The sequence below is a fragment of the Hippoglossus hippoglossus genome, chromosome 10 (genome assembly GCF_009819705.1).
Source record: "Hippoglossus hippoglossus isolate fHipHip1 chromosome 10, fHipHip1.pri, whole genome shotgun sequence".
In the NCBI taxonomy this organism is placed as follows: domain Eukaryota; kingdom Metazoa; phylum Chordata; class Actinopteri; order Pleuronectiformes; family Pleuronectidae; genus Hippoglossus; species Hippoglossus hippoglossus.
Window position 1 is genome coordinate 15,815,039 of NC_047160.1, and position 23,239 is coordinate 15,838,277.

Below are 23,239 nucleotides of genomic sequence, written 5' to 3' on the forward strand. Positions count from 1 at the left end.
GATCCCATCGTTCTGGTTAACGTGGAAAAATGATTCTGTTGAGCCCTCAACGATCCGACATCCTCTCTCTTTCAGCGCGTTCATCTCTAATCCCAAATCCTTGGCTATATTCCCGACAACAGTTCCTTCTTTCGCTTCCTCAGCGATCGAGTATCTGATCTGTGCCGAAGCTCTGCTCCACAGGAAAATTAACGAAACAATGGAGGCGACCCACCACCATTGTGCTCTCGATGCTCCAGGTCCTTTATTTCCCATAATTAGTAGATAGACGTAATCCCGATTATTTAGAAAAACGACTGCCGTGTCAAAATAAATATATATCCTCAAATCATACGTACAGTTTCCAGTGCATTATAACAAATGCTGCTGCGACCGTAAAGGATGCATCCAGGACTAAAAAGGGGAAAACCCATCCCACAAAGGGGAGGACTCATATCTCTGACAAAAGGCTTCTCCTGCAACACTTTTCTGGTCACACACTGACACCAAGTGATCACATCTCGTAAATATGACAGAGAATAAGGTTTGCTTATTTAAATAATACAGGGCATTTCACCTATAAATGCGTGTGGCTTACAAAACAGACAAATACGGTTTCAGCACCATGGATAGAGACATTGTAACTCAGGCTCGCAGGTCGAGCTATTCCCCCCAAAATGTTCAACGTTGTTCAATGTTTTAAATCACAGTAAAATGTGTCTGCCACTTCCCCAAATCAAGCAAAAGTCATCCAGCTTACCTCTCCAGATATCCCTCTCCTTTCAGGCAGCATTAGTGTATTGGCATGGCTTCCTGGGACTATAGTAGATCCTATACTCATCCTGGGTCCAACTAACATGTAGCGTTTGTCTCCAGATCTGTACTGGATGCTGTGACACAGTGTCCCATCGTAATTAGGCTCTGGTAGATATTTAGAAGTAAAGTCTGTGGACTTTGAGCACTGCATTGAAATCAGCACGATGATACTGACGAGAAAAAGAGCTGAAACTGAGCCCACAGTTATCATCAGGTAAAAAGTCACATTGTTGTCCTCATCTGCTTTTGTTGAACTTTTCACATCAGAAGCTGCAAAAGCTTCTTTGGGCTCCACAACTTTGACGATGACAGTAGCTGTTGCTGAGAGTGACACGTTCCCATTGTCTTTGACCAGTATGAGCAGTTTGTGCTCAGCCTCGTCTGTCTCTGTGAATGAGCGAAGTGTTCTGATCTGTCCTGTATAGCGGTCCAAACCAAAGAGACTGTGGTCAGTAACTTCCTGCAGTGAAAACAGTAACCAGCCGTTATATCCTATATCAGCGTCATAGGCTCTGACTTTAGTCACCAAGTGTCCTGCGTTCACATTGCGGGGAATCTCCTCCACACCTTCAGCAGAACCGTTGGAGCTGACTGGATACAGGATGACTGGAGCGTTGTCGTTCTGATCCAGAATGAACACGTTCACTGTGACGTTGCTGCTCTGTGACGGAGTTCCAGAATCTGACGCAACAACGTGGAACTGGAAAGTTTTCACCGTTTCAAAGTCGAAACTTTTTAGTGCGGTGATGTCCCCGTTCTCTGAGTTAATATTTAGGAACGACATTATGTCATTTTTACTCCCCTTTCTGACAATATGATATGACACAGCTGCGTTGTCATTTAAATCACTGTCCGTGGCGCTCACAGATAAAATCGACTTCCCAGCAATGTTATTTTCTGAGAGATAAAACTGTATCGGATTTTGGGAGAATAGTGGACTGTTGTCATTAACATCTGATATCTGAATGTTTAGAGTTTTAAAAGTAGATAAGGGAGGTTCACCACAGTCGGTGGCTTTTATTGTGATGTCATAATTTGACACCTCCTCTCGATCCAAAAATCGCTTAGTGGTAACTGAATATGTATTTTCCTTATATGAAGGTTTCAGTTCAAAAGGAACTTCGTTTGTTATACTCAAAATAACTTTTCCATTGATACCAGAGTCTTTATCCCGCACACTGATAAGTGAAATAACTGTTCCAGGTTTTGAATCTTCAGACACTGTATTTGAAAGTGATGTCACTTCTATTTTGGGTGGATTATCGTTGACGTCCTTAATCTTTACAATAACTCTACATCTGCTTGTTAATGGCGCTGTTGATTTATCTGATGCTTGAATATCTAGTTTGTAAATCTCTGATTCCTCAAAATCCAGTTCACCTTTCACTTTAATCTGTCCGCTCAAACTATCCAGTTCAAATATCTCATAGATTTTACGTGCCATTGTTTTGCTGAAGCTGTACTCTATTTCTCCATTACTACCTTCGTCTGGATCTGATGCATTGACTTTTATAACGGTAGTTCCAACTTGAGCATTTTCATATATTTCTACTTGATAAGTCTCCTGACTAAACATTGGACGATTATCATTTATATCTAAAACGATAATGGACACATTAAGTGTGCCTGATCTCGGAGGTTTACCTCCGTCAACTGCTGTAACAAATAACACGTGTTTATTCTTCTGTTCTCTGTCTAATGACTTCTTCAGCACTAAAAATGGTATCTTATCTTCATCGCTGTTACTAATATCTATTTCAAAGTGATCGTTTGTCGTTAGTGTGTATGTTCGGATAGAGTTGATTCCAGCATCGGGATCACGGGCCGCGTGCAGTTCGAATCTCGATCCCGGAGACGACTGCTCTGCTATTTCAAATGTCTGTACCTTTTCGGAAAACACAGGGGAGTGATCATTCACGTCAGTGATTTCAACAAGTACGTAGTGTATTTCCAAAGGGTTTTCAACGAGGATTTTCAGCTCTATTAAACATGCACCGCTTCCCTGACAAAGCTCCTCCCTGTCGATTTTCTTAAAAACCTGTAAAGCGCCATTGTCCGGATTTACCTCGAAAAAAGCGTCCGTAGATTCAGACACAACACGGAACCGCCGATCAACCAAAGAGCTTTTATCCAGACCAAGATCCTTTGCTACGTTTCCAACAACGCTTCCTTCTCTCATCTCCTCGGGAATAGAGTACCTCAGTTCAGCCGATGCCTGCTTTCCGACGATCAGCATGAAGAAAAAATATAAAGCAAACCGATGCTGATTTGATTGATATCGCCTTATCCTCTCCATCGTTATCCAGCAGCCTAACGCACAGTGGAAGCTGTTTCTGCAGTAATCGGGTGGGTATATCCAACCCTTTCAGGATCGCATGTTTAGAAAACACACCACAACGTCTCATTCGACGCACAGCCTTAGATCAGATGGATCCTCTGCTGTGAGGTACCAAACAAAAGCTTTGTGAGGGGAGGGACCAAGTCCTTCATATAACCTTATAATGTAACAGTGACACCAAGAGGCAACATTTTAGACGATTTAAAGTGGCCATAAGCCCCCCCTCACACATAAAAGGATCATCAGAAAAAATACGTGAAATGTTTTATCCAGCAAAAATCCAAGCAACTAAAATGCAGCACGAACAAAGGATCAAGGGAGAAAAAAGTAGCCAAATCATTGTTTTAGCATCGCACGTGTTGTTGCTTGAAACCAGAAAAGTCAGTAAATTTCAGCACCATGGACAACGATCAAAAACACACTGAGCCTTTAAATAAACAATTTCCTTGATTCCTGGAACTTTTTCACAATTTCCAAATGAATATTAGCGACACTAATAGCAAACAGCATGGCAATGTGTGCGGGTGTAGAGTTCTGTGACTGTATGTAGTCGGTGACAAAGCTCATTTTTCAAATACTGCCATAAAAGAGGCTAAAGTAAATTAAGGCATTAGCTTTTTGTATCTTACTGGAAGAAAAGGGTAACAAAATCTAGACAAATATCTGTGTGTAACAATCGAGAGAGATGTGTGTTTGAGAGAGTCTGCTATAAGAAAACCTGTTTGTGCATCATACAGCGGGTCTTACGAGCAGAAGCAGGAAGTTGAATGCACGTCATAGACAGCTGACAAACTTAAATCGGTTCTGATGGAAAGAAGGGACACTTTGCAGTGTCTCAAAAAAATCCCAGCGCAATGTAAAGATGATGAATATGATGAATAAATTCTATGCACCTCAATAAAGTGATCCACATCAGAAACAGCAGATTAAAGTCTTACCTCTCCTGTTGCAGACCTCCTGTCAGGCAGCATTAGTGTATTGGCATGGCTTCCTGGGACTATAGTAGATCCTATACTCATCCTGGGTCCAACTAGCATGTAGCGTTTGTCTCCAGATCTGTACTGGATGCTGTGACACAGTGTCCCATCATAATTAGGCTCTGGTAGATATTTAGAAGTGAAGTCTGTGGCCTTTGAGCACTGCATTGAAATCAGCACGATGATACTGACGAGAAAAAGAGCTGAAACTGAGCCCACAGTTATCATCAGGTAAAAAGTCACATTGTTGTCCTCATCTGCTTTTGTTGAACTTTTCACATCCGATGCAGCAAAAGCTTCTTTGGGCTCCACAACTTTGACAATGACAGTAGCTGTTGCTGAGAGTGACACGTTCCCATTGTCTTTGACCAGTATGAGCAGTTTGTGCTCAGCTTCGTCTGTCTCTGTGAATGAGCGAAGTGTTCTGATCTGTCCTGTATAGCGGTCCAAACCAAAGAGACTGTGGTCAGTAACTTCCTGAAGTGAAAACAGTAACCAGCCGTTATATCCTATATCAGCGTCATAGGCTCTGACTTTAGTCACCAAGTGTCCTGCGTTCACATTGCGGGGAATCTCCTCCACACCTTCAGCAGAACCGTTGGAGCTGACTGGATACAGGATGACTGGAGCGTTGTCGTTCTGATCCAGAATGAACACGTTCACTGTGACGTTGCTGCTCAGTGACGGAGTTCCAGAATCTGATGCTACAACGTGGAACTGGAAAGTTTTCACTGCTTCAAAGTCAAAACTTTTTAGCGCGGAAATTTGCCCATTATCGGAATTTATATTTAGGAAAGATGACGTCACATCATTTCCTCTCCCTCCTCTCGTAATATGATATGAAATAGCTGCATTTTCATTCATGTCACTGTCAGTTGCGCTCACAGAGAATACTGGCGCTCCAGCAACATTATTTTCTGACAGATAAAACTGGAATGGACTTTGGTGGAAATGTGGACTGTTGTCATTTACGTCTGATATCTGAATGTTTAAAGTTTTAAATGTCGATAAGGGAGGTTCACCACAATCATTGGCTTTAATAATTATTTCATACTGTGGCACCTGCTCTCGATCTAATAATGCTTTAGTAACAACTGAATAAATGTTCTCCTTATAGGAGGGTTTTAACTCAAAAGGCACGCCATCGTTTATGCGTAAAATAACTTTTCCATTAACACCAGAGTCTTTATCCGTCACACTGATAAGTGAAATAACTGTTCCAGGTTTTGAATCTTCAGACACTGTATTTGAAAGGGATGTCACTTCTATTTCTGGCGGATTATCGTTGACGTCTTTAATCTTTACAATAACTCTACATCTTCCTGTTAATGGAGGTTGCCCTTTATCTGATGCCTGGACTTCCAGTTTATAAATCTCAGATTCTTCAAAATCCAACGGCCCTTTCAATTTAATTTGTCCACTTGAAGTGTCCAGTTCAAATATCTCGTAGATTTTACGTGCCATTGTTTTGCTGAAGCTGTACTCGATTTCTCCACTACTACCTTCGTCTGGATCCGTGGCATTTACTTTCGTAACAATAGCGCCAACTTGAGCATTTTCATATATTTCTTTTTGATAAGTGTCCTGACTAAACATTGGACGATTGTCATTAATGTCAAGAACGACAATGGAAACATTGAGCGTGCCTGATCTCGGAGGTTTACCTCCGTCAACTGCTGTAACAAATAATACGTGTTCATTCTTCTGTTCTCTGTCTAATGACTTCTTCAGCACTAAAAATGGTATCTTATCTTCATCGCTGTTACTAATATCTATTTCAAAGTGATCGTTTGACGTTAGTGTGTATGTTCGGATAGAGTTTATTCCAGCATCGGGATCACGGGCCGCGTGCAGCTCGAATCTCGTTCCCGGAGAAGAATGCTCTGCTATTTCAAATGTCTGTGCCTTTTCGGAAAAACTGGGAGCGTGATCATTCACATCAGTGATTTCAATAACGACATGGTGCATTTCCAGAGGATTTTCGACAAGGATCTTTAGCTCAATTACACAGGCACCACTACCGTGACAGAGCTCCTCCCTGTCGATTTTGTTCCGGACCTGTAAAGCACCGCTGTCCGGGTTTACCTCAAAGAACGTCTCCTTAGATCCAGAAACAACACGGAAACGTCGATCAGCCAGAGACGTTCTGTCCAGACCCAGATCCTTGGCGACATTCCCGACAACGGTTCCTTCTTTCACCTCCTCCGGAATAGAGTATCTCAATTCACCCAATGCCTGCTTTCCGAAAAACCCCAGTAAACACAGACGAAAAGCAAGCCAGCCATAGTCACTCGGTCGTCCTTTGCTCCCCATCGTTATCCAACAGCATCAACGCAGGATTCTTTCACTCAGAAGATCAAATGTTTATATTCGACCACCACACGGTCTCATTCGACTCCCGTTCTCACACCAAACGTTTGTTCTGCTGTGAGGCACCAAACAAAAGCCTTGTGGGGGGAGGGACGACGAGTTTTATCGCATCCTTTATGTTATAGTGACACCAAGAGGATAATAGCGTTGAAACAGAACTAAAGCAGAAGACATTTGCTCATTTATATATTGTAAGCAAACATTGTGATTGCGATGAGAATCAACAGCATAGAAAAGGTTCTAACCAAAATACAAAGAGCTGGTTGAAGTAGCTGTATTATATTCTCATAATTTATATTGTCAATGCTGCTCCAACTTAATGCAAATTAAATACTCTGATGAAGTATCATCAATTGCCTCGTTTTTACAACATCCTGTTATCGTCACACTCTATTTTGCGTGGGAACAGTGAAGTATATGCTTTTCAGTACCTTGGACAGCGGCCAGCCCCCCCTAACCCAGCACCTGAAACAATGAACTCCGTGCTCTCATAGTAAAAGTCAACAAATACATAACACAACAGAGTCAATGCGGGATGGTGGGAAATGTGTTTGGCTCGTAAAAACCTGCTGCCCACTTATTGCCACAAGACAACCTGACATTTCTACAAATATATTTTTTGTTTTCATTTTAAATGGGAGATTATTATAAATTATATCATTTTAAAATATGCCCGATAATAATGCTCCCCAGAGTGTGCTGCAGAGATCAACAATATGGGCAGGGATAGTCAGCAATATTATGTGAGCAACCTATGGATTATGATGCTAATTGACAAGCTGAACACAGTCATACAAAACCTAACTGTGAAAGACAAAACAACAACACAGGCAACATCAAATACTGTTACAGAGACCCGAAAGAGAGCATCACACTCTTCACACATATTGTGATGCTTCTCTTTTTTTGGAAATGGTACTGCTTGTGTTCATTTTATAAAAAGGTGTTTGACTTATGTTAGTCCAAGTAAGTACAGTGCTATAATTCAATAGGAGGTGTTTCTCATAAACAAAGTGTGCATTATTAAAGTCTTACCTCTCCAGATATCCCTCTCCTGTCAGGCAGCATTAGTGTATTGGCATGGCTTCCTGGGACTATAGTAGATCCTATACTCATCCTGGGTCCAACTAACATGTAGCGTTTGTCTCCAGATCTGTACTGGATGCTGTGACACAGTGTCCCATCATAATTAGGCTCTGGTAGATATTTAGAAGTGAAGTCTGTGGACTTTGAGCACTGCATTGAAATCAGCACGATGATACTGACGAGAAAAAGAGCTGAAACTGAGCCCACAGTTATCATCAGGTAAAAAGTCATATTATTGTCCTCCTCTGCTTTTGTTGAACTTTTAACATCAGAAGCTGCAAAAGCTTCTTTGGGCTCCACAACTTTGACGATGACAGTAGCGGTTGCTGAGAGTGACACGTTCCCATTGTCTTTGACCAGTATGAGCAGCTTGTGCTCAGCCTCGTCTGTCTCTGTGAATGAGCGAAGTGTTCTGATCTGTCCTGTATAGCGGTCCAAACCAAAGAGACTGTGGTCAGTAACTTGCTGCAGTGAAAACAGTAACCAGCCGTTATATCCTATATCAGCGTCATAGGCTCTGACTTTAGTCACCAAGTGTCCTGCGTTCACATTGCGGGGAATCTCCTCCACACCTTCAGCAGAACCGTTGGAGCTGACTGGATACAGGATGACTGGAGCGTTGTCGTTCTGATCCAGAATGAACACGTTCACTGTGACGTTGCTGCTCAGTGACGGAGTTCCAGAATCTGACGCAACAACATGGAACTGGAAAGTTTTCACCGTTTCAAAGTCGAAACTTTTAAGCGCCATGATGTCTCCGTTCTCTGAGTTGATATTAAGAAACGACGTCACTTTATTATATTTGCTTCCATCTCTGATAATATGATAAGATATAAGAGCATTATCTCCTTCATCACGATCAGACGCAATCAAAGAGAATACCGACAGTCCTGAAGGATTATTCTCGGGGACATAGAAATTATATCTGCTCGTTGAAAACTCTGGACTGTTATCGTTTACATCGGATACAACAACTCTGAATGTCTTTTCAGATGTTAAGGCTGGTTCACCTGCATCTTTTGCAGTAACTGTTACATCATAGATCGACTGCTTTTCCCTGTCGAGCTGTGACTTTGTCACAACAGCGTACATGTTGTCCTGTATCGAAGGTGTTAATGTGAAAGGCGTGTCACCGTTTACAAAGCTGATAACTTTTCCGTTCACGCCTGAATCCAGGTCGGTGATACTAAGAAGTGCCACCGTCGTCCCTAGTCTAGCATCCTCTGGTATTTTATTAGATAGTGACGTTACTTCAATCGCAGGTGCATTGTCATTTATGTCTCTAATATTTACAGTTATGCTTTTATCGGTTCTAAGTGGAACAGCGCCACTGTCGGATGCTTGAATATCTATTTCATAACTGTCATCCACTTCATAGTCTAGTTGTCCTTTCACAGTTATTTCACCTGTGCTCGGGTTGACGTCAAACATTTCCTGCACCTTGCTGTTTACATTACCGAATGAATAACTAACTTCTCCATTTAAACCTTCTTCTAGATCAGTGGCGTTTACTCGAATCACTATTGTGCCAATTGGTGAATTCTCATTTATCTCTGCAGAATAGACATCCTTTGTAAAAATGGGAGCATTATCATTCACATCTAGAACATCTATTAATATCTCCATAGACCCTGATTTCGGGGGTTTACCCCCATCCACGGCTGTAAGCAGTAGTTTGTGGCTGCTGGATGCTTCCCTGTCTAAAGGACTTTGTAACTGTAAAATAGGCACTTTGCCATCTTTCCCTCGATCTTTCACTTCCAGTCGAAAATGATTATTTTGACTAAGTTTATACTGTTGAACTGAATTCATGCCGCCGTCTGGGTCGAGTGCTGCATGCAGCTGAAACCGTGTTCCCGGTAAAGTGGACTCTGAAATCTCCAGCCTTTTGTTGTTCTCCGGGAAAGAGGGCGAGTGGTCATTTACGTCTAACACCTCCACTGCAACATAATGGATCTCCAGCGGGTTCTCTAGCACGCTTTTAAGGTTTATCAGACACGTACTGGTCCGCTGGCATATTTCCTCTCGGTCAATTTTACGATTTACGTACAGAATCCCATCGTTTTGGTTTACCTGGAAGAGCGGTTCAGTGGAGCCAGAAACAATGCGAAACCCCCTCGCTTTTAAAATATTTGGATCGATTCCCAAATCCTTCGCAATATTCCCGACTGCAGTTCCTTCTTTGATCTCTTCCGATATAGAATATCTCATCTGTCCCGAGGCCTTCATGCTGAAAAACAAAGTCAACGCCAACACGAAGGAAATCCATTTTCTTCCTGGTCGGTAGGAGCACGGTCCGCTTTGTTCCATTGTCTGAGGCCAAGGGATAAATCCAGTAAACGCTACGTGATCGCAACACTGTTTACATATCCATTAAATCTACAAAGAAAATCCACGTCTAACAAAGCACCCGTTTCCTATGGACGACAATATCTCAATATGAAATCGCAGACGGAGGATAATGGTGTGCGCTGTTCAATGCTTCAGAGGCAGTCTCACAGACCTGCGTAGAGTGAACTGTGTGGTGCGTATTTCTTGTTGTTTAGTGCCACCATGCGACTCCATCAGAAAAACAGATATATTTGAACTCTTGTAACTTACTGACACAAGTACTGCATAAAACACTGAGCATGAAGATGAGATTCAATCGTTATCTCATACAACAACAAGTCACACAGACTAACGCAGCCTGCAAGATGACAAATATCACTTTGGTTCATTTCATATATTTTATGACCGGGAAATTCAATAATTCCAGCAAAATTACATCAAGATCACACCAAAAATCAGCAGAGATGCTTTCCAAGAATAGAAAAGCTCAAACTTGTTGTAAAAATCACTCTTCTTTTTTTATAGGAATTCCAGTTTCATGTCACAGAAAGCCCTGAATCTTGGCCATCAATGTAAATATGATTATGTTGCTGTCCACAAGCAATTGTGTGATTGCATAATTTGTTTGCATTTTCAGCCTGCAGAATGACAATAAAAATCTCTTACCTCGCAAGTTGCAGACCTCCTGTCAGGGAGCATTAGTGTATTGGCATGGCTTCCTGGGACTATAGTAGATCCTATACTCATCCTGGGTCCAACTAACATGTAGCGTTTGTCTCCAGATCTGTACTGGATGCTGTGACACAGTGTCCCATCATAATTAGGCTCTGGTAGATATTTAGAAGTGAAGTCTGTGGACTTTGAGCACTGCATTGAAATCAGCACGATGATACTGATGAGAAAAAGAGCTGAAACTGAGCCCACAGTTATCATCAGGTAAAAAGTCACGTTACTGTCCTCATCTGCTTTTGTTGAACTTTTCACATCAGAAGCTGCAAAAGCTTCTTTGGGCTCCACAACTTTGACGATGACAGTAGCTGTTGCTGAGAGTGACACGTTCCCATTGTCTTTGACCAGTATGAGCAGTTTGTGCTCAGCCTCGTCTGTCTCTGTGAATGAGCGAAGTGTTCTGATCTGTCCTGTATAGCGGTCCAAACCAAAGAGACTGTGGTCAGTAACTTCCTGCAGTGAAAACAGTAACCAGCCGTTATATCCTATATCAGCGTCATAGGCTCTGACTTTAGTCACCAAGTGTCCTGCGTTCACATTGCGGGGAATCTCCTCCACACCTTCAGCAGAACCGTTGGAGCTGACTGGATACAGGATGACTGGAGCGTTGTCGTTCTGATCCAGAATGAACACGTTCACTGTGACGTTGCTGCTCAGTGACGGAGTTCCAGAATCTGACGCAACAACGTGGAACTGGAAAGTTTTCACTCTTTCAAAGTCGAAACTTTTTAGTGCGGTGATGTGTCCATTATCAGGATTTACATTCAGGAAAGACATTATATCGTTCTGACCCCCTTCTCTTACAATATGATACGAAACAGCTGCATTGTCATTCAAATCATTGTCAGTTGCGCTCACAAAGAAAATAGACTTTCCAGCAACATTATTTTCTGAGAGATAAAACTGTAATGGGTTTTGGGAGAAGTAAGGGCTGTTGTCATTTACATCTGATATTTGAATGTTGAGCGTTTTAAAGGCAGAAAGGGGAGGGTCACCACAATCTGTGGCTTTTATTGTTATTTCATAATGAGATACCTGCTCTCGATCCAAAATTCCCTTTGTGACAACTGAATATATGTTTTCTTTATAGGAGGGTTTTAATTCAAAAGGTACTTCTGAGGTTAGACTTGAAATTATTTTCCCATTAACTCCAGAATCTTTATCTATTAAACTAATGAGTGAAATAACTGTGCCTGGCTTTGAATCCTCAGCCACTGTATCTGACAGTGAGGTCACTTCTATATCCGGGGGATTATCATTAACGTCTTTTATCTTAATAATGACTCTACACTCGCCTTTCAGTGGAGGTGTTCCTTTATCGAAAGCCTCAATATCAAGTTTATAAACGTCGTTTTCTTCATAATCCATTTGCCCCTTTATTCTAATCACCCCAGTTAATTTGTCAAGTTCAAATAGGTCATATATGTTTCTCCTCAATGTTTTTGCTAGGCTGTATTCAATCTCCCCGTTGGCGCCTTCATCTGGATCTGTTGCATTCATTAGAAATACTGATGTCCCAATTGCAACATTTTCCTGTATGGTAATTTGGTAGGTATCCTGAATAAATGTGGGCCGGTTGTCATTAATGTCAAGAACTACAATGGAAATATTCAATGTGCCAGATTTTTTAGGTTTACCTCCATCAACTGCTGTAACCAGCAGTGAATGATTGGTTTTTTGTTCTCTGTCTAACGGTTTCTTCAGCACCAGAAAGGGTATTTTATCCTCATCACTTTGGCGGATATCAATTTCAAAGTGATCATTTGACGATAAAGTGTATGTGCGAATAGAGTTAACTCCAGCATCTGGATCACGAGCCGTGTGCAGCTGAAATCGCCTTCCTGGCAACGTATTTTCTGGTATTTCAAACATCTGCTGTTTTTCAGGAAAATTAGGAGCGTGATCATTTACATCAGTGATTTCTACAACTACATAATGCATTTCCAAAGGGTTTTCAACAAGAATTTTCAGCTCCAGCAGGCAGACACCTCTTCCTTGACAGAGTTCTTCTCTGTCGATATTACTATTGACGTACAGGGCTCCATTGTCCTGGTTTACCTCAAAGAATGCGTCTTTAGTCCCAGACACAACACGGAAACGTCGGTCATTCAAAGAAGTGATGTCCAGTCCAAGATCCTTCGCAACATTTCCCACAACCGTTCCGTGTTTAACCTCCTCCGGGACAGAGTATCGTATTTGCGCAGAAGCCTGTTTTCCGAAAAGCATTAACAGAGCCGAATAAAAAGAAAACCAGAAGCGGACTCTCGGTCGAGTTTTCCTATCGGTCCGCATCGTAATCCACTAACAGTGTATGTATATACACACACACACGGGCTCTGCTAATGCGACAAACAATTATCTATGTCCAACCAAATGAAAACCGCATATTTTCAAAACAAAAAGCGTCTGTGGCTCGGTGTGCCCGGTGCAAATGCCGTCGTTACTCTGTTCAGCAGGAAACAAAAGACTTGAAAGGGAGGGGACAAGGTTGTGCCTGGTTTCCCGATGTAATAGTGACACCCAGAGGTAATTTCTAAGGTAAACCTGACTACATTTTACTGTGATCTTTCAAAAAAAATTAAAACGTGTAAAATAAAAAAATCCCGGGTTCAGTACTCGCTCTCTCTTCACCTCAGTGACAAATCAAACCGGCGGATGTTTTGCACTTGACATGGATTACTGATAAACACTGCTTACTTCCTATACAAACTTAAGAAGCATGTAGACAATACTATCTAATATGTTATTTAACGGGGAACTATCTCAAGTGCTCACGTCTTTCAGCACCATGGACAATGACCGCGAGTATTCAGTTGGCCTTTTTTCTGACATCACAGTGTTAAAACAAATCAGTTCATACTGTTCAGTCCGACACTATCAATACCCCTTTCACTTTTCAGTCAAGTGTTAGAAGTTGGAAAGCTCCCCTGTCAAAAACGTGCTGCCCACATATCAATACAACCATACAGTAATTACTCTGCTTTGCTGATGGTACTTACTTGCACTGATATATAAATTGATATGTAAACAATCCCTGATGGATTAGATGATGTCATTCAAAACAAACACAAATAAACAATCTGCGTTTGTGCTTGAAGCAGCACATGTAGAAGAGTGGTAAAGTATTGGATCAGCTGTGTCAAATGGTTTATAAACATGAAAACAAAACAATGGGCAAAAATCTTGACGTCTTACCTCTCCAGTTGCAGACCTCCTGTCAGGCAGCATTAGTGTATTGGCATGGCTTCCTGGGACTATAGTAGATCCTATACTCATCCTGGGTCCAACTAGCATGTAGCGTTTGTCTCCAGATCTGTACTGGATGCTGTGACACAGTGTCCCATCATAATTAGGCTCTGGTAGATATTTAGAAGTGAAGTCTGTGGCCTTTGAGCACTGCATTGAAATCAGCACGATGATACTGACGAGAAAAAGAGCTGAAACTGAGCCCACAGTTATCATCAGGTAAAAAGTCACATTGTTGTCCTCATCTGCTTTTGTTGAACTTTTCACATCCGATGCAGCAAAAGCTTCTTTGGGCTCCACAACTTTGACAATGACAGTAGCTGTTGCTGAGAGTGACACGTTCCCATTGTCTTTGACCAGTATGAGCAGCTTGTGCTCAGCCTCGTCTGTCTCTGTGAATGAGCGAAGTGTTCTGATCTGTCCTGTATAGCGGTCCAAACCAAAGAGACTGTGGTCAGTAACTTCCTGCAGTGAAAACAGTAACCAGCCGTTATATCCTATATCAGCGTCATAGGCTCTGACTTTAGTCACCAAGTGTCCTGCGTTCACATTGCGGGGAATCTCCTCCACACCTTCAGCAGAACCGTTGGAGCTGACTGGATACAGGATGACTGGAGCGTTGTCGTTCTGATCCAGAATGAACACGTTCACTGTGACGTTGCTGCTCAGTGACGGAGTTCCAGAATCTGACGCAACAACGTGGAACTGGAAAGTTTTCACCGTTTCAAAGTCGAAACTTTTTAAGGATGTAATGTGACCGTTATCAGAATTTATGTTGAGGAAAGCCATTATGTCGTTTTTATTCCCTTCCCTGACAATATGGTAAGAAATAGCTGCATTATCCATCAAATCATTGTCCGTTGCCCTCACCGAGAATATCGAGTTTCCAGCAACATTATTTTCTGACAGATAAAACTCTAACCTGCTGTTTTCAAAATGTGGACTGTTGTCATTTACATCTGAAATCCGAATGTTGAGAGTTTTAAAAGTAGATAAGGGAGGTTCACCACAGTCAGTGGCTTTTATTGTTATCTCATAATGTGACACCTGCTCTCGATCTAAATAATCATTTGTGACAACTGAATATGTGTTCTCCTTATACGAGGCCTTTAATTCAAACGGAACGTCATTTGTTATTTGTGAAATTATTTTACTGTTAACCCCTGAGTCTTTGTCCCGCACACTAATAAGTGAAATAACCGTTCCAGGTTTTGAGTCTTCTGACGCTGTATCTGACAGTGACGTTACTTCTATTTCAGGGGGATTATCGTTGACGTCTTTTATCTTAATAATGACTCTACACTCACCTGTCAGAGGAGGTGTTCCTTTATCGGACGCCTCTACAACAAGTTCATATTCATCGCTTTCTTCATAGTCTACTACTCCTTTTATTTTTATTTCTCCAGTTAATTTGTTCAATTCAAAAATATCATAGACCTTCCGCAACAAGGTTTTTCCAAGCGTGTACTCAATTTCCCCATTATTGTCTTCATCGGGATCCGTTGCACTCATTCTAAACACTGACGTACCAGGACGAACGTTTTCTTGAATCGAAATTTCGTACAGTTCCTGACTGAATACAGGGCGATTGTCATTACTGTCGAGAACAATAATGGAAACATTTAACGTGCCTGATCTCGGAGGTTTACCTCCGTCAACTGCAGTCACCAACAGAGTGTGTGTGTCCTTTTGTTCTCTGTCCAACGATTTCTTAAGCACTAAAAATGGTATCTTAGCTGCATCGTTTTGACGGATATTTATTTCAAAATGTTCATTTGCCGTTAAAGTGTACGTACGAATTGAGTTAATTCCGGCATCAGGGTCACGAGCAGTGTGCAGCTGAAATCTCCTTCCTGGCAGCGTATGTTCCGCTATTTCAAATGTCTGATTCTTTTCGGGAAAAGTGGGAGAATGATCATTCACATCAGTAATTTCCACAACAGCGTAGTGTATTTCCAAAGGGTTTTCAACGAGGATTTTCAGCTCCATGAGGCAGGCGCCACTGCCCTGACAAAGCTCCTCTCGGTCAATGTGATTATTGACGTACAGTGCCCCATTATTTTGGTTTACTTCAAAAATAGCGTCTTCACTTCCAGACACAACGCGGAACCGTCTATCAATCAAAGAAGCGATGTCAAGGCCAAGATCCTTTGCAACGTTTCCAACGACAGTTCCGTCTTTAACCTCCTCGGGAACAGAGTATCTGATTTGAGCAAAAGCCTGTTCTCCGAAAAACAGCAGCAGCATCACCACATAAAAAGCAACCGTGGAGCTGTTCCTCGTTGGGGTATTTGTATCCGTTCCCATCGTTGTATCACAAAATACATACACGCACGAGCCTCTTAATGCGACGAACAATTATTTACATTAATCCCGTGAGTGTCGCATATTTGCAGAACGCAGACGTGATTTCATCGGTTGGTGGGCTTGAATCAAGTGCTTCCCTTGCACTGCTAAAATGGCAAACAAAAGGTTTGTAAGGGGTGGGATGAAGACGTTTATGGTTTCACGATTTGATAGTGACACCTAGAGGTTGTTACTGAGAACTGTTCTCCTTATCAGCTTATCAAATGTTCTTATTGACATGAGGGCAAAACTCAGGTCTTGGGAAACTAATAAAAACCCAGAATTAGTCTATTCTCTCTGCTTGTAATAATTTGATTGATCATTAAAATAATACTTTCCATTGCTTTACTGGTTTGACCATTTTCAGCTTGTCAGTACCATCGACAGCAATCATGAATTTGTGTATGTCTGTCCTTGTTATGACAAATGTAAATAACAACTAAAAGACACCATGAACTGATGACAGAGAATCCTCACCGATTTGCAAACACCAAAATAACAACACTCAGTCATGCTGCTTCAACATTCCACACATAATGCTCCATCGACCAACTTTCACATCAGACATAGGTTAGAAGTTAGAATGCAGTGAAACCCAACTGAAAACATCCTGCCCACATATTCACAAGTAAAGACAATTTACTGTTTTGCTGAACAGTTCATTCTTTTCAGCACCACGGACAGCGGTCACGATCAGATTCTGCCCATACAGACTGACCACTTTACAGAAAATGAGCATTTTGTGTATATTACATTCCTTATGACTATGAGTGTGCATTAAGATGACAGTGCATATGTTTGTTATAGACAGAGCTGTCTACCCACATCCAGTGTTTTGCTATTTAAACTTTTTAATTAATTGAATATCTGTACTTCATAACCATTGGCAGTGAGACGATAAGAGATAGAAGAAAATCAAACAACTTATTAGAATATGTACATGAGAAAACAATTTGTAATTTGAACAAATGATACGAAGAAAGCTTTGACCACGATGCAAATGCAATACTATACACTTGAAAACATGATTTATGTTTGTCTTACCTCTCCAGATATCCCTCTCCTGTCAGGCAGCATTAGTGTATTGGCATGGCTTCCTGGGACTATAGTAGATCCTATACTCATCCTGGGTCCAACTAACATGTAGCGTTTGTCTCCAGATCTGTACTGGATGCTGTGACACAATGTCCCATCATAATTAGGCTCTGGTAGATATTTAGAAGTGAAGTCTGTGGCCTTTGAGCACTGCATTGAAATCAGCACGATGATACTGACGAGAAAAAGAGCTGAAACTGAGCCCACAGTTATCATCAGGTAAAAAGTCACATTATTGTCCTCATCTGCTTTTGTTGAACTTTTCACATCAGAAGCTGCAAAAGCTTCTTTGGGCTCCACAACTTTGACGATGACAGTAGCTGTTGCTGAGAGTGACACGTTCCCATTGTCTTTGACCAGTATGAGCAGTTTGTGCTCAGCCTCGTCTGTCTCTGTGAATGAGCGAAGTGTTCTGATCTGTCCTGTATAGCGGTCCAAACCAAAGAGACTGTGGTCAGTAACTTCCCGCAGTGAAAACAGTAACCAGCCGTTATATCCTATATCAGCGTCATAGGCTCTGACTTTAGTCACCAAGTGTCCTGCGTTCACATTGCGGGGAATCTCCTCCACACCTTCAGCAGAACCGTTGGAGCTGACTGGATACAGGATGACTGGAGCGTTGTCGTTCTGATCCAGAATGAACACGTTCACTGTGACGTTGCTGCTCAGTGACGGAGTTCCAGAATCTGACGCAACAACGTGGAACTGGAATGTTTTTACAGTTTCAAAGTCAAAACTTTTCAGGGCTGAAATTTGTCCATTATCGGAATTAATATTCAGAAAAGAGGCCATATTATTATGGGCACCTCCCCTTCCAATTCGATAGGACACTGCCGCATTGTCGTTTAAATCTTTATCAAATGCACTCACGGAAAAAATCGATGCGCCAGGTGTATTGTTTTCCATCAGATATAACGCCAGGGGGCTGTGTGGGAAGTCTGGGGCGTTATCATTGACATCTGACACTTCAATACTCAACGTTTTCAACGCAGAAAGCGGAGGCTCTCCACAGTCTGTAGCCGTTATTGTTATGTCATAATGTGACACAGTTTCTCTGTCAAGATTTCCTTTTGTCACTAATGAATACATGTTTTCTTTAAATGATGGTTTTAATTCGAATGGCACATTCCCCGTCAGACTGCATATTACTTTTCCATTAAGGCCAGAATCAAGGTCTGTGACACTGATGAGGGAAATCACGGTCCCATGTTTTGAATCTTCTGGGACCATGTTGGATATTGACGTCACCTCAATCTCTGGTTTATTGTCGTTCACGTCTTGAATCTTTATTTGGACTCGACAGTCTGTTGTCATCGGCGGCGTACCTTTATCAGAAGCTTGGACGTCTAACTTGAAAACATTAGCGGTTTCGTAGTCAATTTGTCCATTTACTCGTATTTCACCTGTGTTTCTATCGAGGCTATACAACTTCAATACCTTAGAATTAATATCACCACCGAAGGCATACTCGACATCCCCATTAGTTCCTTCATCTAGATCAGTCGCATGGACTTTTATTACAACTGTACCTAAAGCAACATTTTCCTGTAACATCACAGAGTAATCCTCTTTCGAAAAAATTGGCCTGTTATCATTGTTGTCGAGAACCTTTATGGTGAGATTAAGTTTTGCAGATTTTGCTGGTGTCCCTCCATCTATAGCGGTTAAAACCAAGCTGTGGTTTGTTTTCTTCTCTCTGTCCAAGGGTCTCTGTAACACTAAGAATGGGATTTTATCCTCTTCCCTATCTCGAATTTCCAAATGAAAATCATCGTTTTGACTGAGTTTATAACGCTGCACAGCATTTATTCCCACATCAGGATCACGTGCGCCCGGTAACTGAAACCGGGCCCCTGGTAGCGTCGTCTCTGCTATTTCAATTACCTTTTCTTTCTCCGTAAAAGTCGGTGCGTGGTCGTTTGCATCCGTTATTTCCACCGTGACATAATGAATTTCCAGCGGATTCTCAATAACGATTTTAACATCTATTGAACAGGCTCCGTTTCTATCGCACAGCTGTTCTCGGTCGAGATTCTTGTGAACATATAAAACCCCATTGTTCGGGTTTACCTCAAACAGCGCGTCCTGAGCTCCGGACACGATACGGAATCGTCTGTTAATCAAGGTGCTGACGTCCAGGCCCAAATCTTTGGCCACGTTTCCAACAACAGCTCCCACTTTGACCTCCTCCGGTGTCGTGTATTTTATCTGGGCGAAGATCAGCTCGCCAAAGCAAAACAGCAGAGAGAAAAGCAGGGGACGCGACCAAGAAATCATTCTGCCTCTTTATCCTTCCTCTCCTTTGGCGTAAATCATTTAGAATAGCATCCTCAAATATCGTCGTCTTAAAACACCCCAGCCGTCCTGAGACTACGTTTCAGAAAAGCCTGTGCGCGATGGAAGGAAAATATCCGAATAGGTGGCATCCTTTGTGACCGAGCTGACAAAAAACTGTCTTTGAAAGGGGCAGAGTCTATTTGTCCTGAAGCCTCTGCAATTCCGTACTGTAACACTGACACCCAGTGGGAAATTCCACGCTCACATTCACCATAAAGGGGAGAAAAAACCGATTCCACCGACCAGAAAGCATAAAATTTTGTCTCACACATCCAAATATACTTAAGATAAACATTGATCCCTATCGGGTACACAACGGCGTTTGTTGCTGTAATGTCGCAAAACTGAACAAACCATTTCAATTGTCGATACATTGACACAACGTTTGCTCTCTCTTCCAGCCGATATAATAAAACCAGATGTACACGTCACCACAGCATGACCAAATGAACTAAGACCACACGCTAGTGTGCAGGAATGTATGGACTAAATGACCCGTAAATGCCATTTAAAGAGACTGAAGGTGAGAACATCTGTAGTAGATCAAACCAAAGAGAGTGAGCTTAGTTTAATTGAACCACTGGAATCCTGGTTATTCAACCAGATTCCTAAATGACAGAAGAGTAGTTAAGTCGCAGTGATTTGTAGGAAATGGGCTAAAACACAGACCACAAATTAAATCCTTTCCATCCATAAGAATCCATAAACTAAATACATACAGCTTTTAAAAGAAAATAACATTCAAGTTTAAAAGGTGACCAAGAACCATGGACAGCGCTGCGAAAAATGCCTTTAACTTTACATGAATCCCCCTGAAGAGTAGCCTATAAATATTGCTGAGAAAACACATTTTCCAACTGCAACTCAAATGCCAACATGAAAAAGTTCACTGTGTGAAGAGTATCAGAACAAGTACACTTATCACAGCACTATAATCTCTTAGAAGCTGAAACACATGCTTATTTTAAGAGAGGCAAATGGCCATTGACATTTTTTTTAACTTTTACTGTAACCATTGATTATTTTAAGTTTCTCAAGGTGATCCTATGGCTCAGGAGGATACTATCTTTGTTAGTTTGTGAATGCATGAAAAATAATCTTAAATTGAGATACATGGTCTTACCTCTCCAGTTGCAGACCTCCTGTCAGGCAGCATTAGTGTATTGGCATGGCTTCCTGGGACTATAGTAGATCCTATACTCATCCTGGGTCCAACTAACATGTAGCGTTTGTCTCCAGATCTGTACTGGATGCTGTGACACAGTGTCCCATCATAATTAGGCTCTGGTAGATATTTAGAAGTGAAGTCTGTGGACTTTGAGCACTGCATTGAAATCAGCACGATGATACTGACGAGAAAAAGAGCTGAAACTGAGCCCACAGTTATCATCAGGTAAAAAGTCACATTATTGTCCTCATCTGCTTTTGTTGAACTTTTCACATCAGAAGCTGCAAAAGCTTCTTTGGGCTCCACAACTTTGACGATGACAGTAGCTGTTGCTGAGAGTGACACGTTCCCATTGTCTTTGACCAGTATGAGCAGTTTGTGCTCAGCCTCGTCTGTCTCTGTGAATGAGCGAAGTGTTCTGATCTGTCCTGTATAGCGGTCCAAACCAAAGAGACTGTGGTCAGTAACTTCCTGCAGTGAAAACAGTAACCAGCCGTTATATCCTATATCAGCGTCATAGGCTCTGACTTTAGTCACCAAGTGTCCTGCGTTCACATTGCGGGGAATCTCCTCCACACCTTCAGCAGAACCGTTGGAGCTGACTGGATACAGGATGACTGGAGCGTTGTCGTTCTGATCCAGAATGAACACGTTCACTGTGACGTTGCTGCTCAGTGACGGAGTTCCAGAATCTGACGCAACAACGTGGAACTGGAAAGTTTTCACTGTTTCAAAGTCGAAACTTTTTAGTGTGGTGATGTGTCCATTATCAGGATTTACATTCAGGAAAGACATTATATCGTTTTTACTCCCCTGTCTGACAATATGATACGAAATAGCTGCATTGTCATTTAAATCACTGTCCGTTGCGCTCACAGAGAAAATCGACTTTCCAGCAACATTATTTTCTGACAGATAAAACTGTAATGGGTTTTGGGAGAATTGAGGACTGTTGTCATTAACGTCTGTCACCTGAATGCTGAGAGTTTTAAAGGTGGACAAGGGAGGGTCACCACCGTCGGTAGCTTTTATTGTTATTTCATAATGTGACACCTGCTCTCGATCCAAAAATCCCTTAGTAATAACCGAGTAAGTGTTCTCTTTGTACGACGGCTGTAACTGAAACGGAACGTCAGAGGTTATGCTTGAAACTATTTTTCCATTTACATTTGAGTCTTTGTCTCGCACACTAATAAGTGAAATAACTGTGCCAGGTTTTGAATCCTCAGCCACTGTGTCTGATAGTGACGTCACTTCTATTTCAGGGGGATTATCGTTGACGTCTTTTATCTTAATAATGACTCTACACTCACCTGTCAGTGGAGGTGTTCCTTTATCGGACGCCTCAATATCAAGTTTATAAACGTCGTTTTCTTCATAGTCCACTTCTCCCTTTACTCGGATCTCTCCAGTTAATTTGTCCAATTCAAAGATATCATAGACTTTTTTCTTCAGAGTTTTTCCAAGGTTGTATTCAATTTCTCCGTTGGTGCCTTCATCAGGATCCGTCGCATTTATTTTTAATACTGACGTACCGACTGGAACATTTTCTTGTATTTCAATTTGGTAAATCTCCTGACTAAATACAGGGCGATTGTCGTTACTATCAAGAACAATAATGGAAACGTTAAGTGTACCTGATCTCGGAGGTTTACCTCCGTCACTCGCTGTAACAAAAAGCAACTGTTTGCTCGTTTGTTCTCTGTCCAGTGACTTTTTCAGCACTAAAAATGGTATTTTATCTTCATCGCTTTGACGAATATCTATCGTGAAGTGATCATTTGATGATAAAGTGTATGTGCGAACCGAGTTAATTCCAGCATCCGGGTCACGGGCAGTGTGCAACTGAAACCGCTTCCCTGGCAGCGTTTGTTCACCTATTTCAAATATCTGGTGTTTTTCAGGAAAACTGGGAGCGTGATCATTCACATCAGTAATTTCTACAACCACGTAGTGAATTTCCAAAGGGTTTTCAACGAGGATCTTTAGCTCTATTAAACAAGCACCACTGCCCTGACAGAGCTCCTCTCTGTCGATTTTCTTATGAACATACAGAGCCCCATTGTCCTGGTTTACATCAAAAAACGTTTCCTTAGATTCAGAAACGACACGGAACCGTCTTTCCAACAGAGAATTAATGTCAAGGCCAAGATCCTTTGCAGCATATCCAACCACAGTTCCGTCTTTTACCTCCTCTGGAATCGAGTACCTTATTTCTGCCAGAGCTCGTTTTCCGATAAAAAACAGTAGAGCCAAATAAAAGGAGAAGCCGGTGGAGGTCCTCGTTCGAGTCTGTGCTCTAGCCTCCATCGTTTTCCAGCAAAATATAAACACAAAATCCCGTTGCTGCAAAAATGGTTTACGATATCCAACCACCAGTGTGTCGCATAGTGAAAAATTCAGCAAGAACCCATCGGTTGA

General features: G+C 41.8%; 5 protein-coding genes across 6 annotated transcripts in view; all 5 read right to left on the bottom strand.

The window, feature by feature from the left end:
* LOC117769021 (protocadherin alpha-C2-like) overlaps positions 1–3,216 on the bottom strand; it is a 143,997-nt gene extending 140,781 nt beyond the window's left edge. For both annotated transcript variants that reach the window (XM_034597597.1, XM_034597599.1), the window contains exon 1: positions 740–3,216. In XM_034597597.1, the coding sequence (XP_034453488.1) occupies positions 740–3,091 (2,352 nt within the window). In that variant the 5' untranslated portion in view covers positions 3,092–3,216. The remainder of the gene's footprint in view (positions 1–739) is intronic.
* LOC117769027 (protocadherin gamma-A11-like) lies at positions 740–10,043 on the bottom strand. Its single transcript, XM_034597606.1, has 3 exons — positions 7,516–10,043; positions 4,088–4,163; positions 740–755 (listed from the first exon to the last, which is right to left on the bottom strand). Exons 1-2 carry the CDS (start codon positions 9,874–9,876, stop codon positions 4,149–4,151), a joined length of 2,376 nt encoding a protein of 791 aa, XP_034453497.1. The 5' UTR covers positions 9,877–10,043; the 3' UTR covers positions 740–755; positions 4,088–4,148.
* On the bottom strand, positions 7,516–16,302 carry LOC117769030 (protocadherin alpha-8-like). Its single transcript, XM_034597609.1, has 2 exons — positions 13,822–16,302; positions 7,516–7,607 (listed from the first exon to the last, which is right to left on the bottom strand). The coding sequence occupies exons 1-2, from the start codon at positions 16,177–16,179 to the stop codon at positions 7,593–7,595; spliced, it is 2,373 nt and encodes a 790-aa protein (XP_034453500.1). The 5' UTR covers positions 16,180–16,302; the 3' UTR covers positions 7,516–7,592.
* Positions 13,837–19,753, bottom strand: LOC117769032 (protocadherin alpha-8-like). Its single transcript, XM_034597611.1, has 2 exons — positions 17,263–19,753; positions 13,837–13,913 (listed from the first exon to the last, which is right to left on the bottom strand). The coding sequence occupies exons 1-2, from the start codon at positions 19,588–19,590 to the stop codon at positions 13,899–13,901; spliced, it is 2,343 nt and encodes a 780-aa protein (XP_034453502.1). The 5' UTR covers positions 19,591–19,753; the 3' UTR covers positions 13,837–13,898.
* Positions 17,263–23,232, bottom strand: LOC117769031 (protocadherin alpha-8-like). Its single transcript, XM_034597610.1, has 2 exons — positions 20,774–23,232; positions 17,263–17,354 (listed from the first exon to the last, which is right to left on the bottom strand). The coding sequence occupies exons 1-2, from the start codon at positions 23,126–23,128 to the stop codon at positions 17,340–17,342; spliced, it is 2,370 nt and encodes a 789-aa protein (XP_034453501.1). The 5' UTR covers positions 23,129–23,232; the 3' UTR covers positions 17,263–17,339.
* Between the last annotated feature and the right edge of the window lie 7 nt (positions 23,233–23,239).

Coding starts and splice junctions, on each gene's coding strand:
- LOC117769027 (XM_034597606.1), bottom strand. CDS start 9,876: ATGGAACAAAGCGGACCGTGCTCCTACCGACCAGGAAGAAAATGGATT.
- LOC117769030 (XM_034597609.1), bottom strand. CDS start 16,179: ATGGGAACGGATACAAATACCCCAACGAGGAACAGCTCCACGGTTGCT.
- LOC117769032 (XM_034597611.1), bottom strand. CDS start 19,590: ATGATTTCTTGGTCGCGTCCCCTGCTTTTCTCTCTGCTGTTTTGCTTT.
- LOC117769031 (XM_034597610.1), bottom strand. CDS start 23,128: ATGGAGGCTAGAGCACAGACTCGAACGAGGACCTCCACCGGCTTCTCC.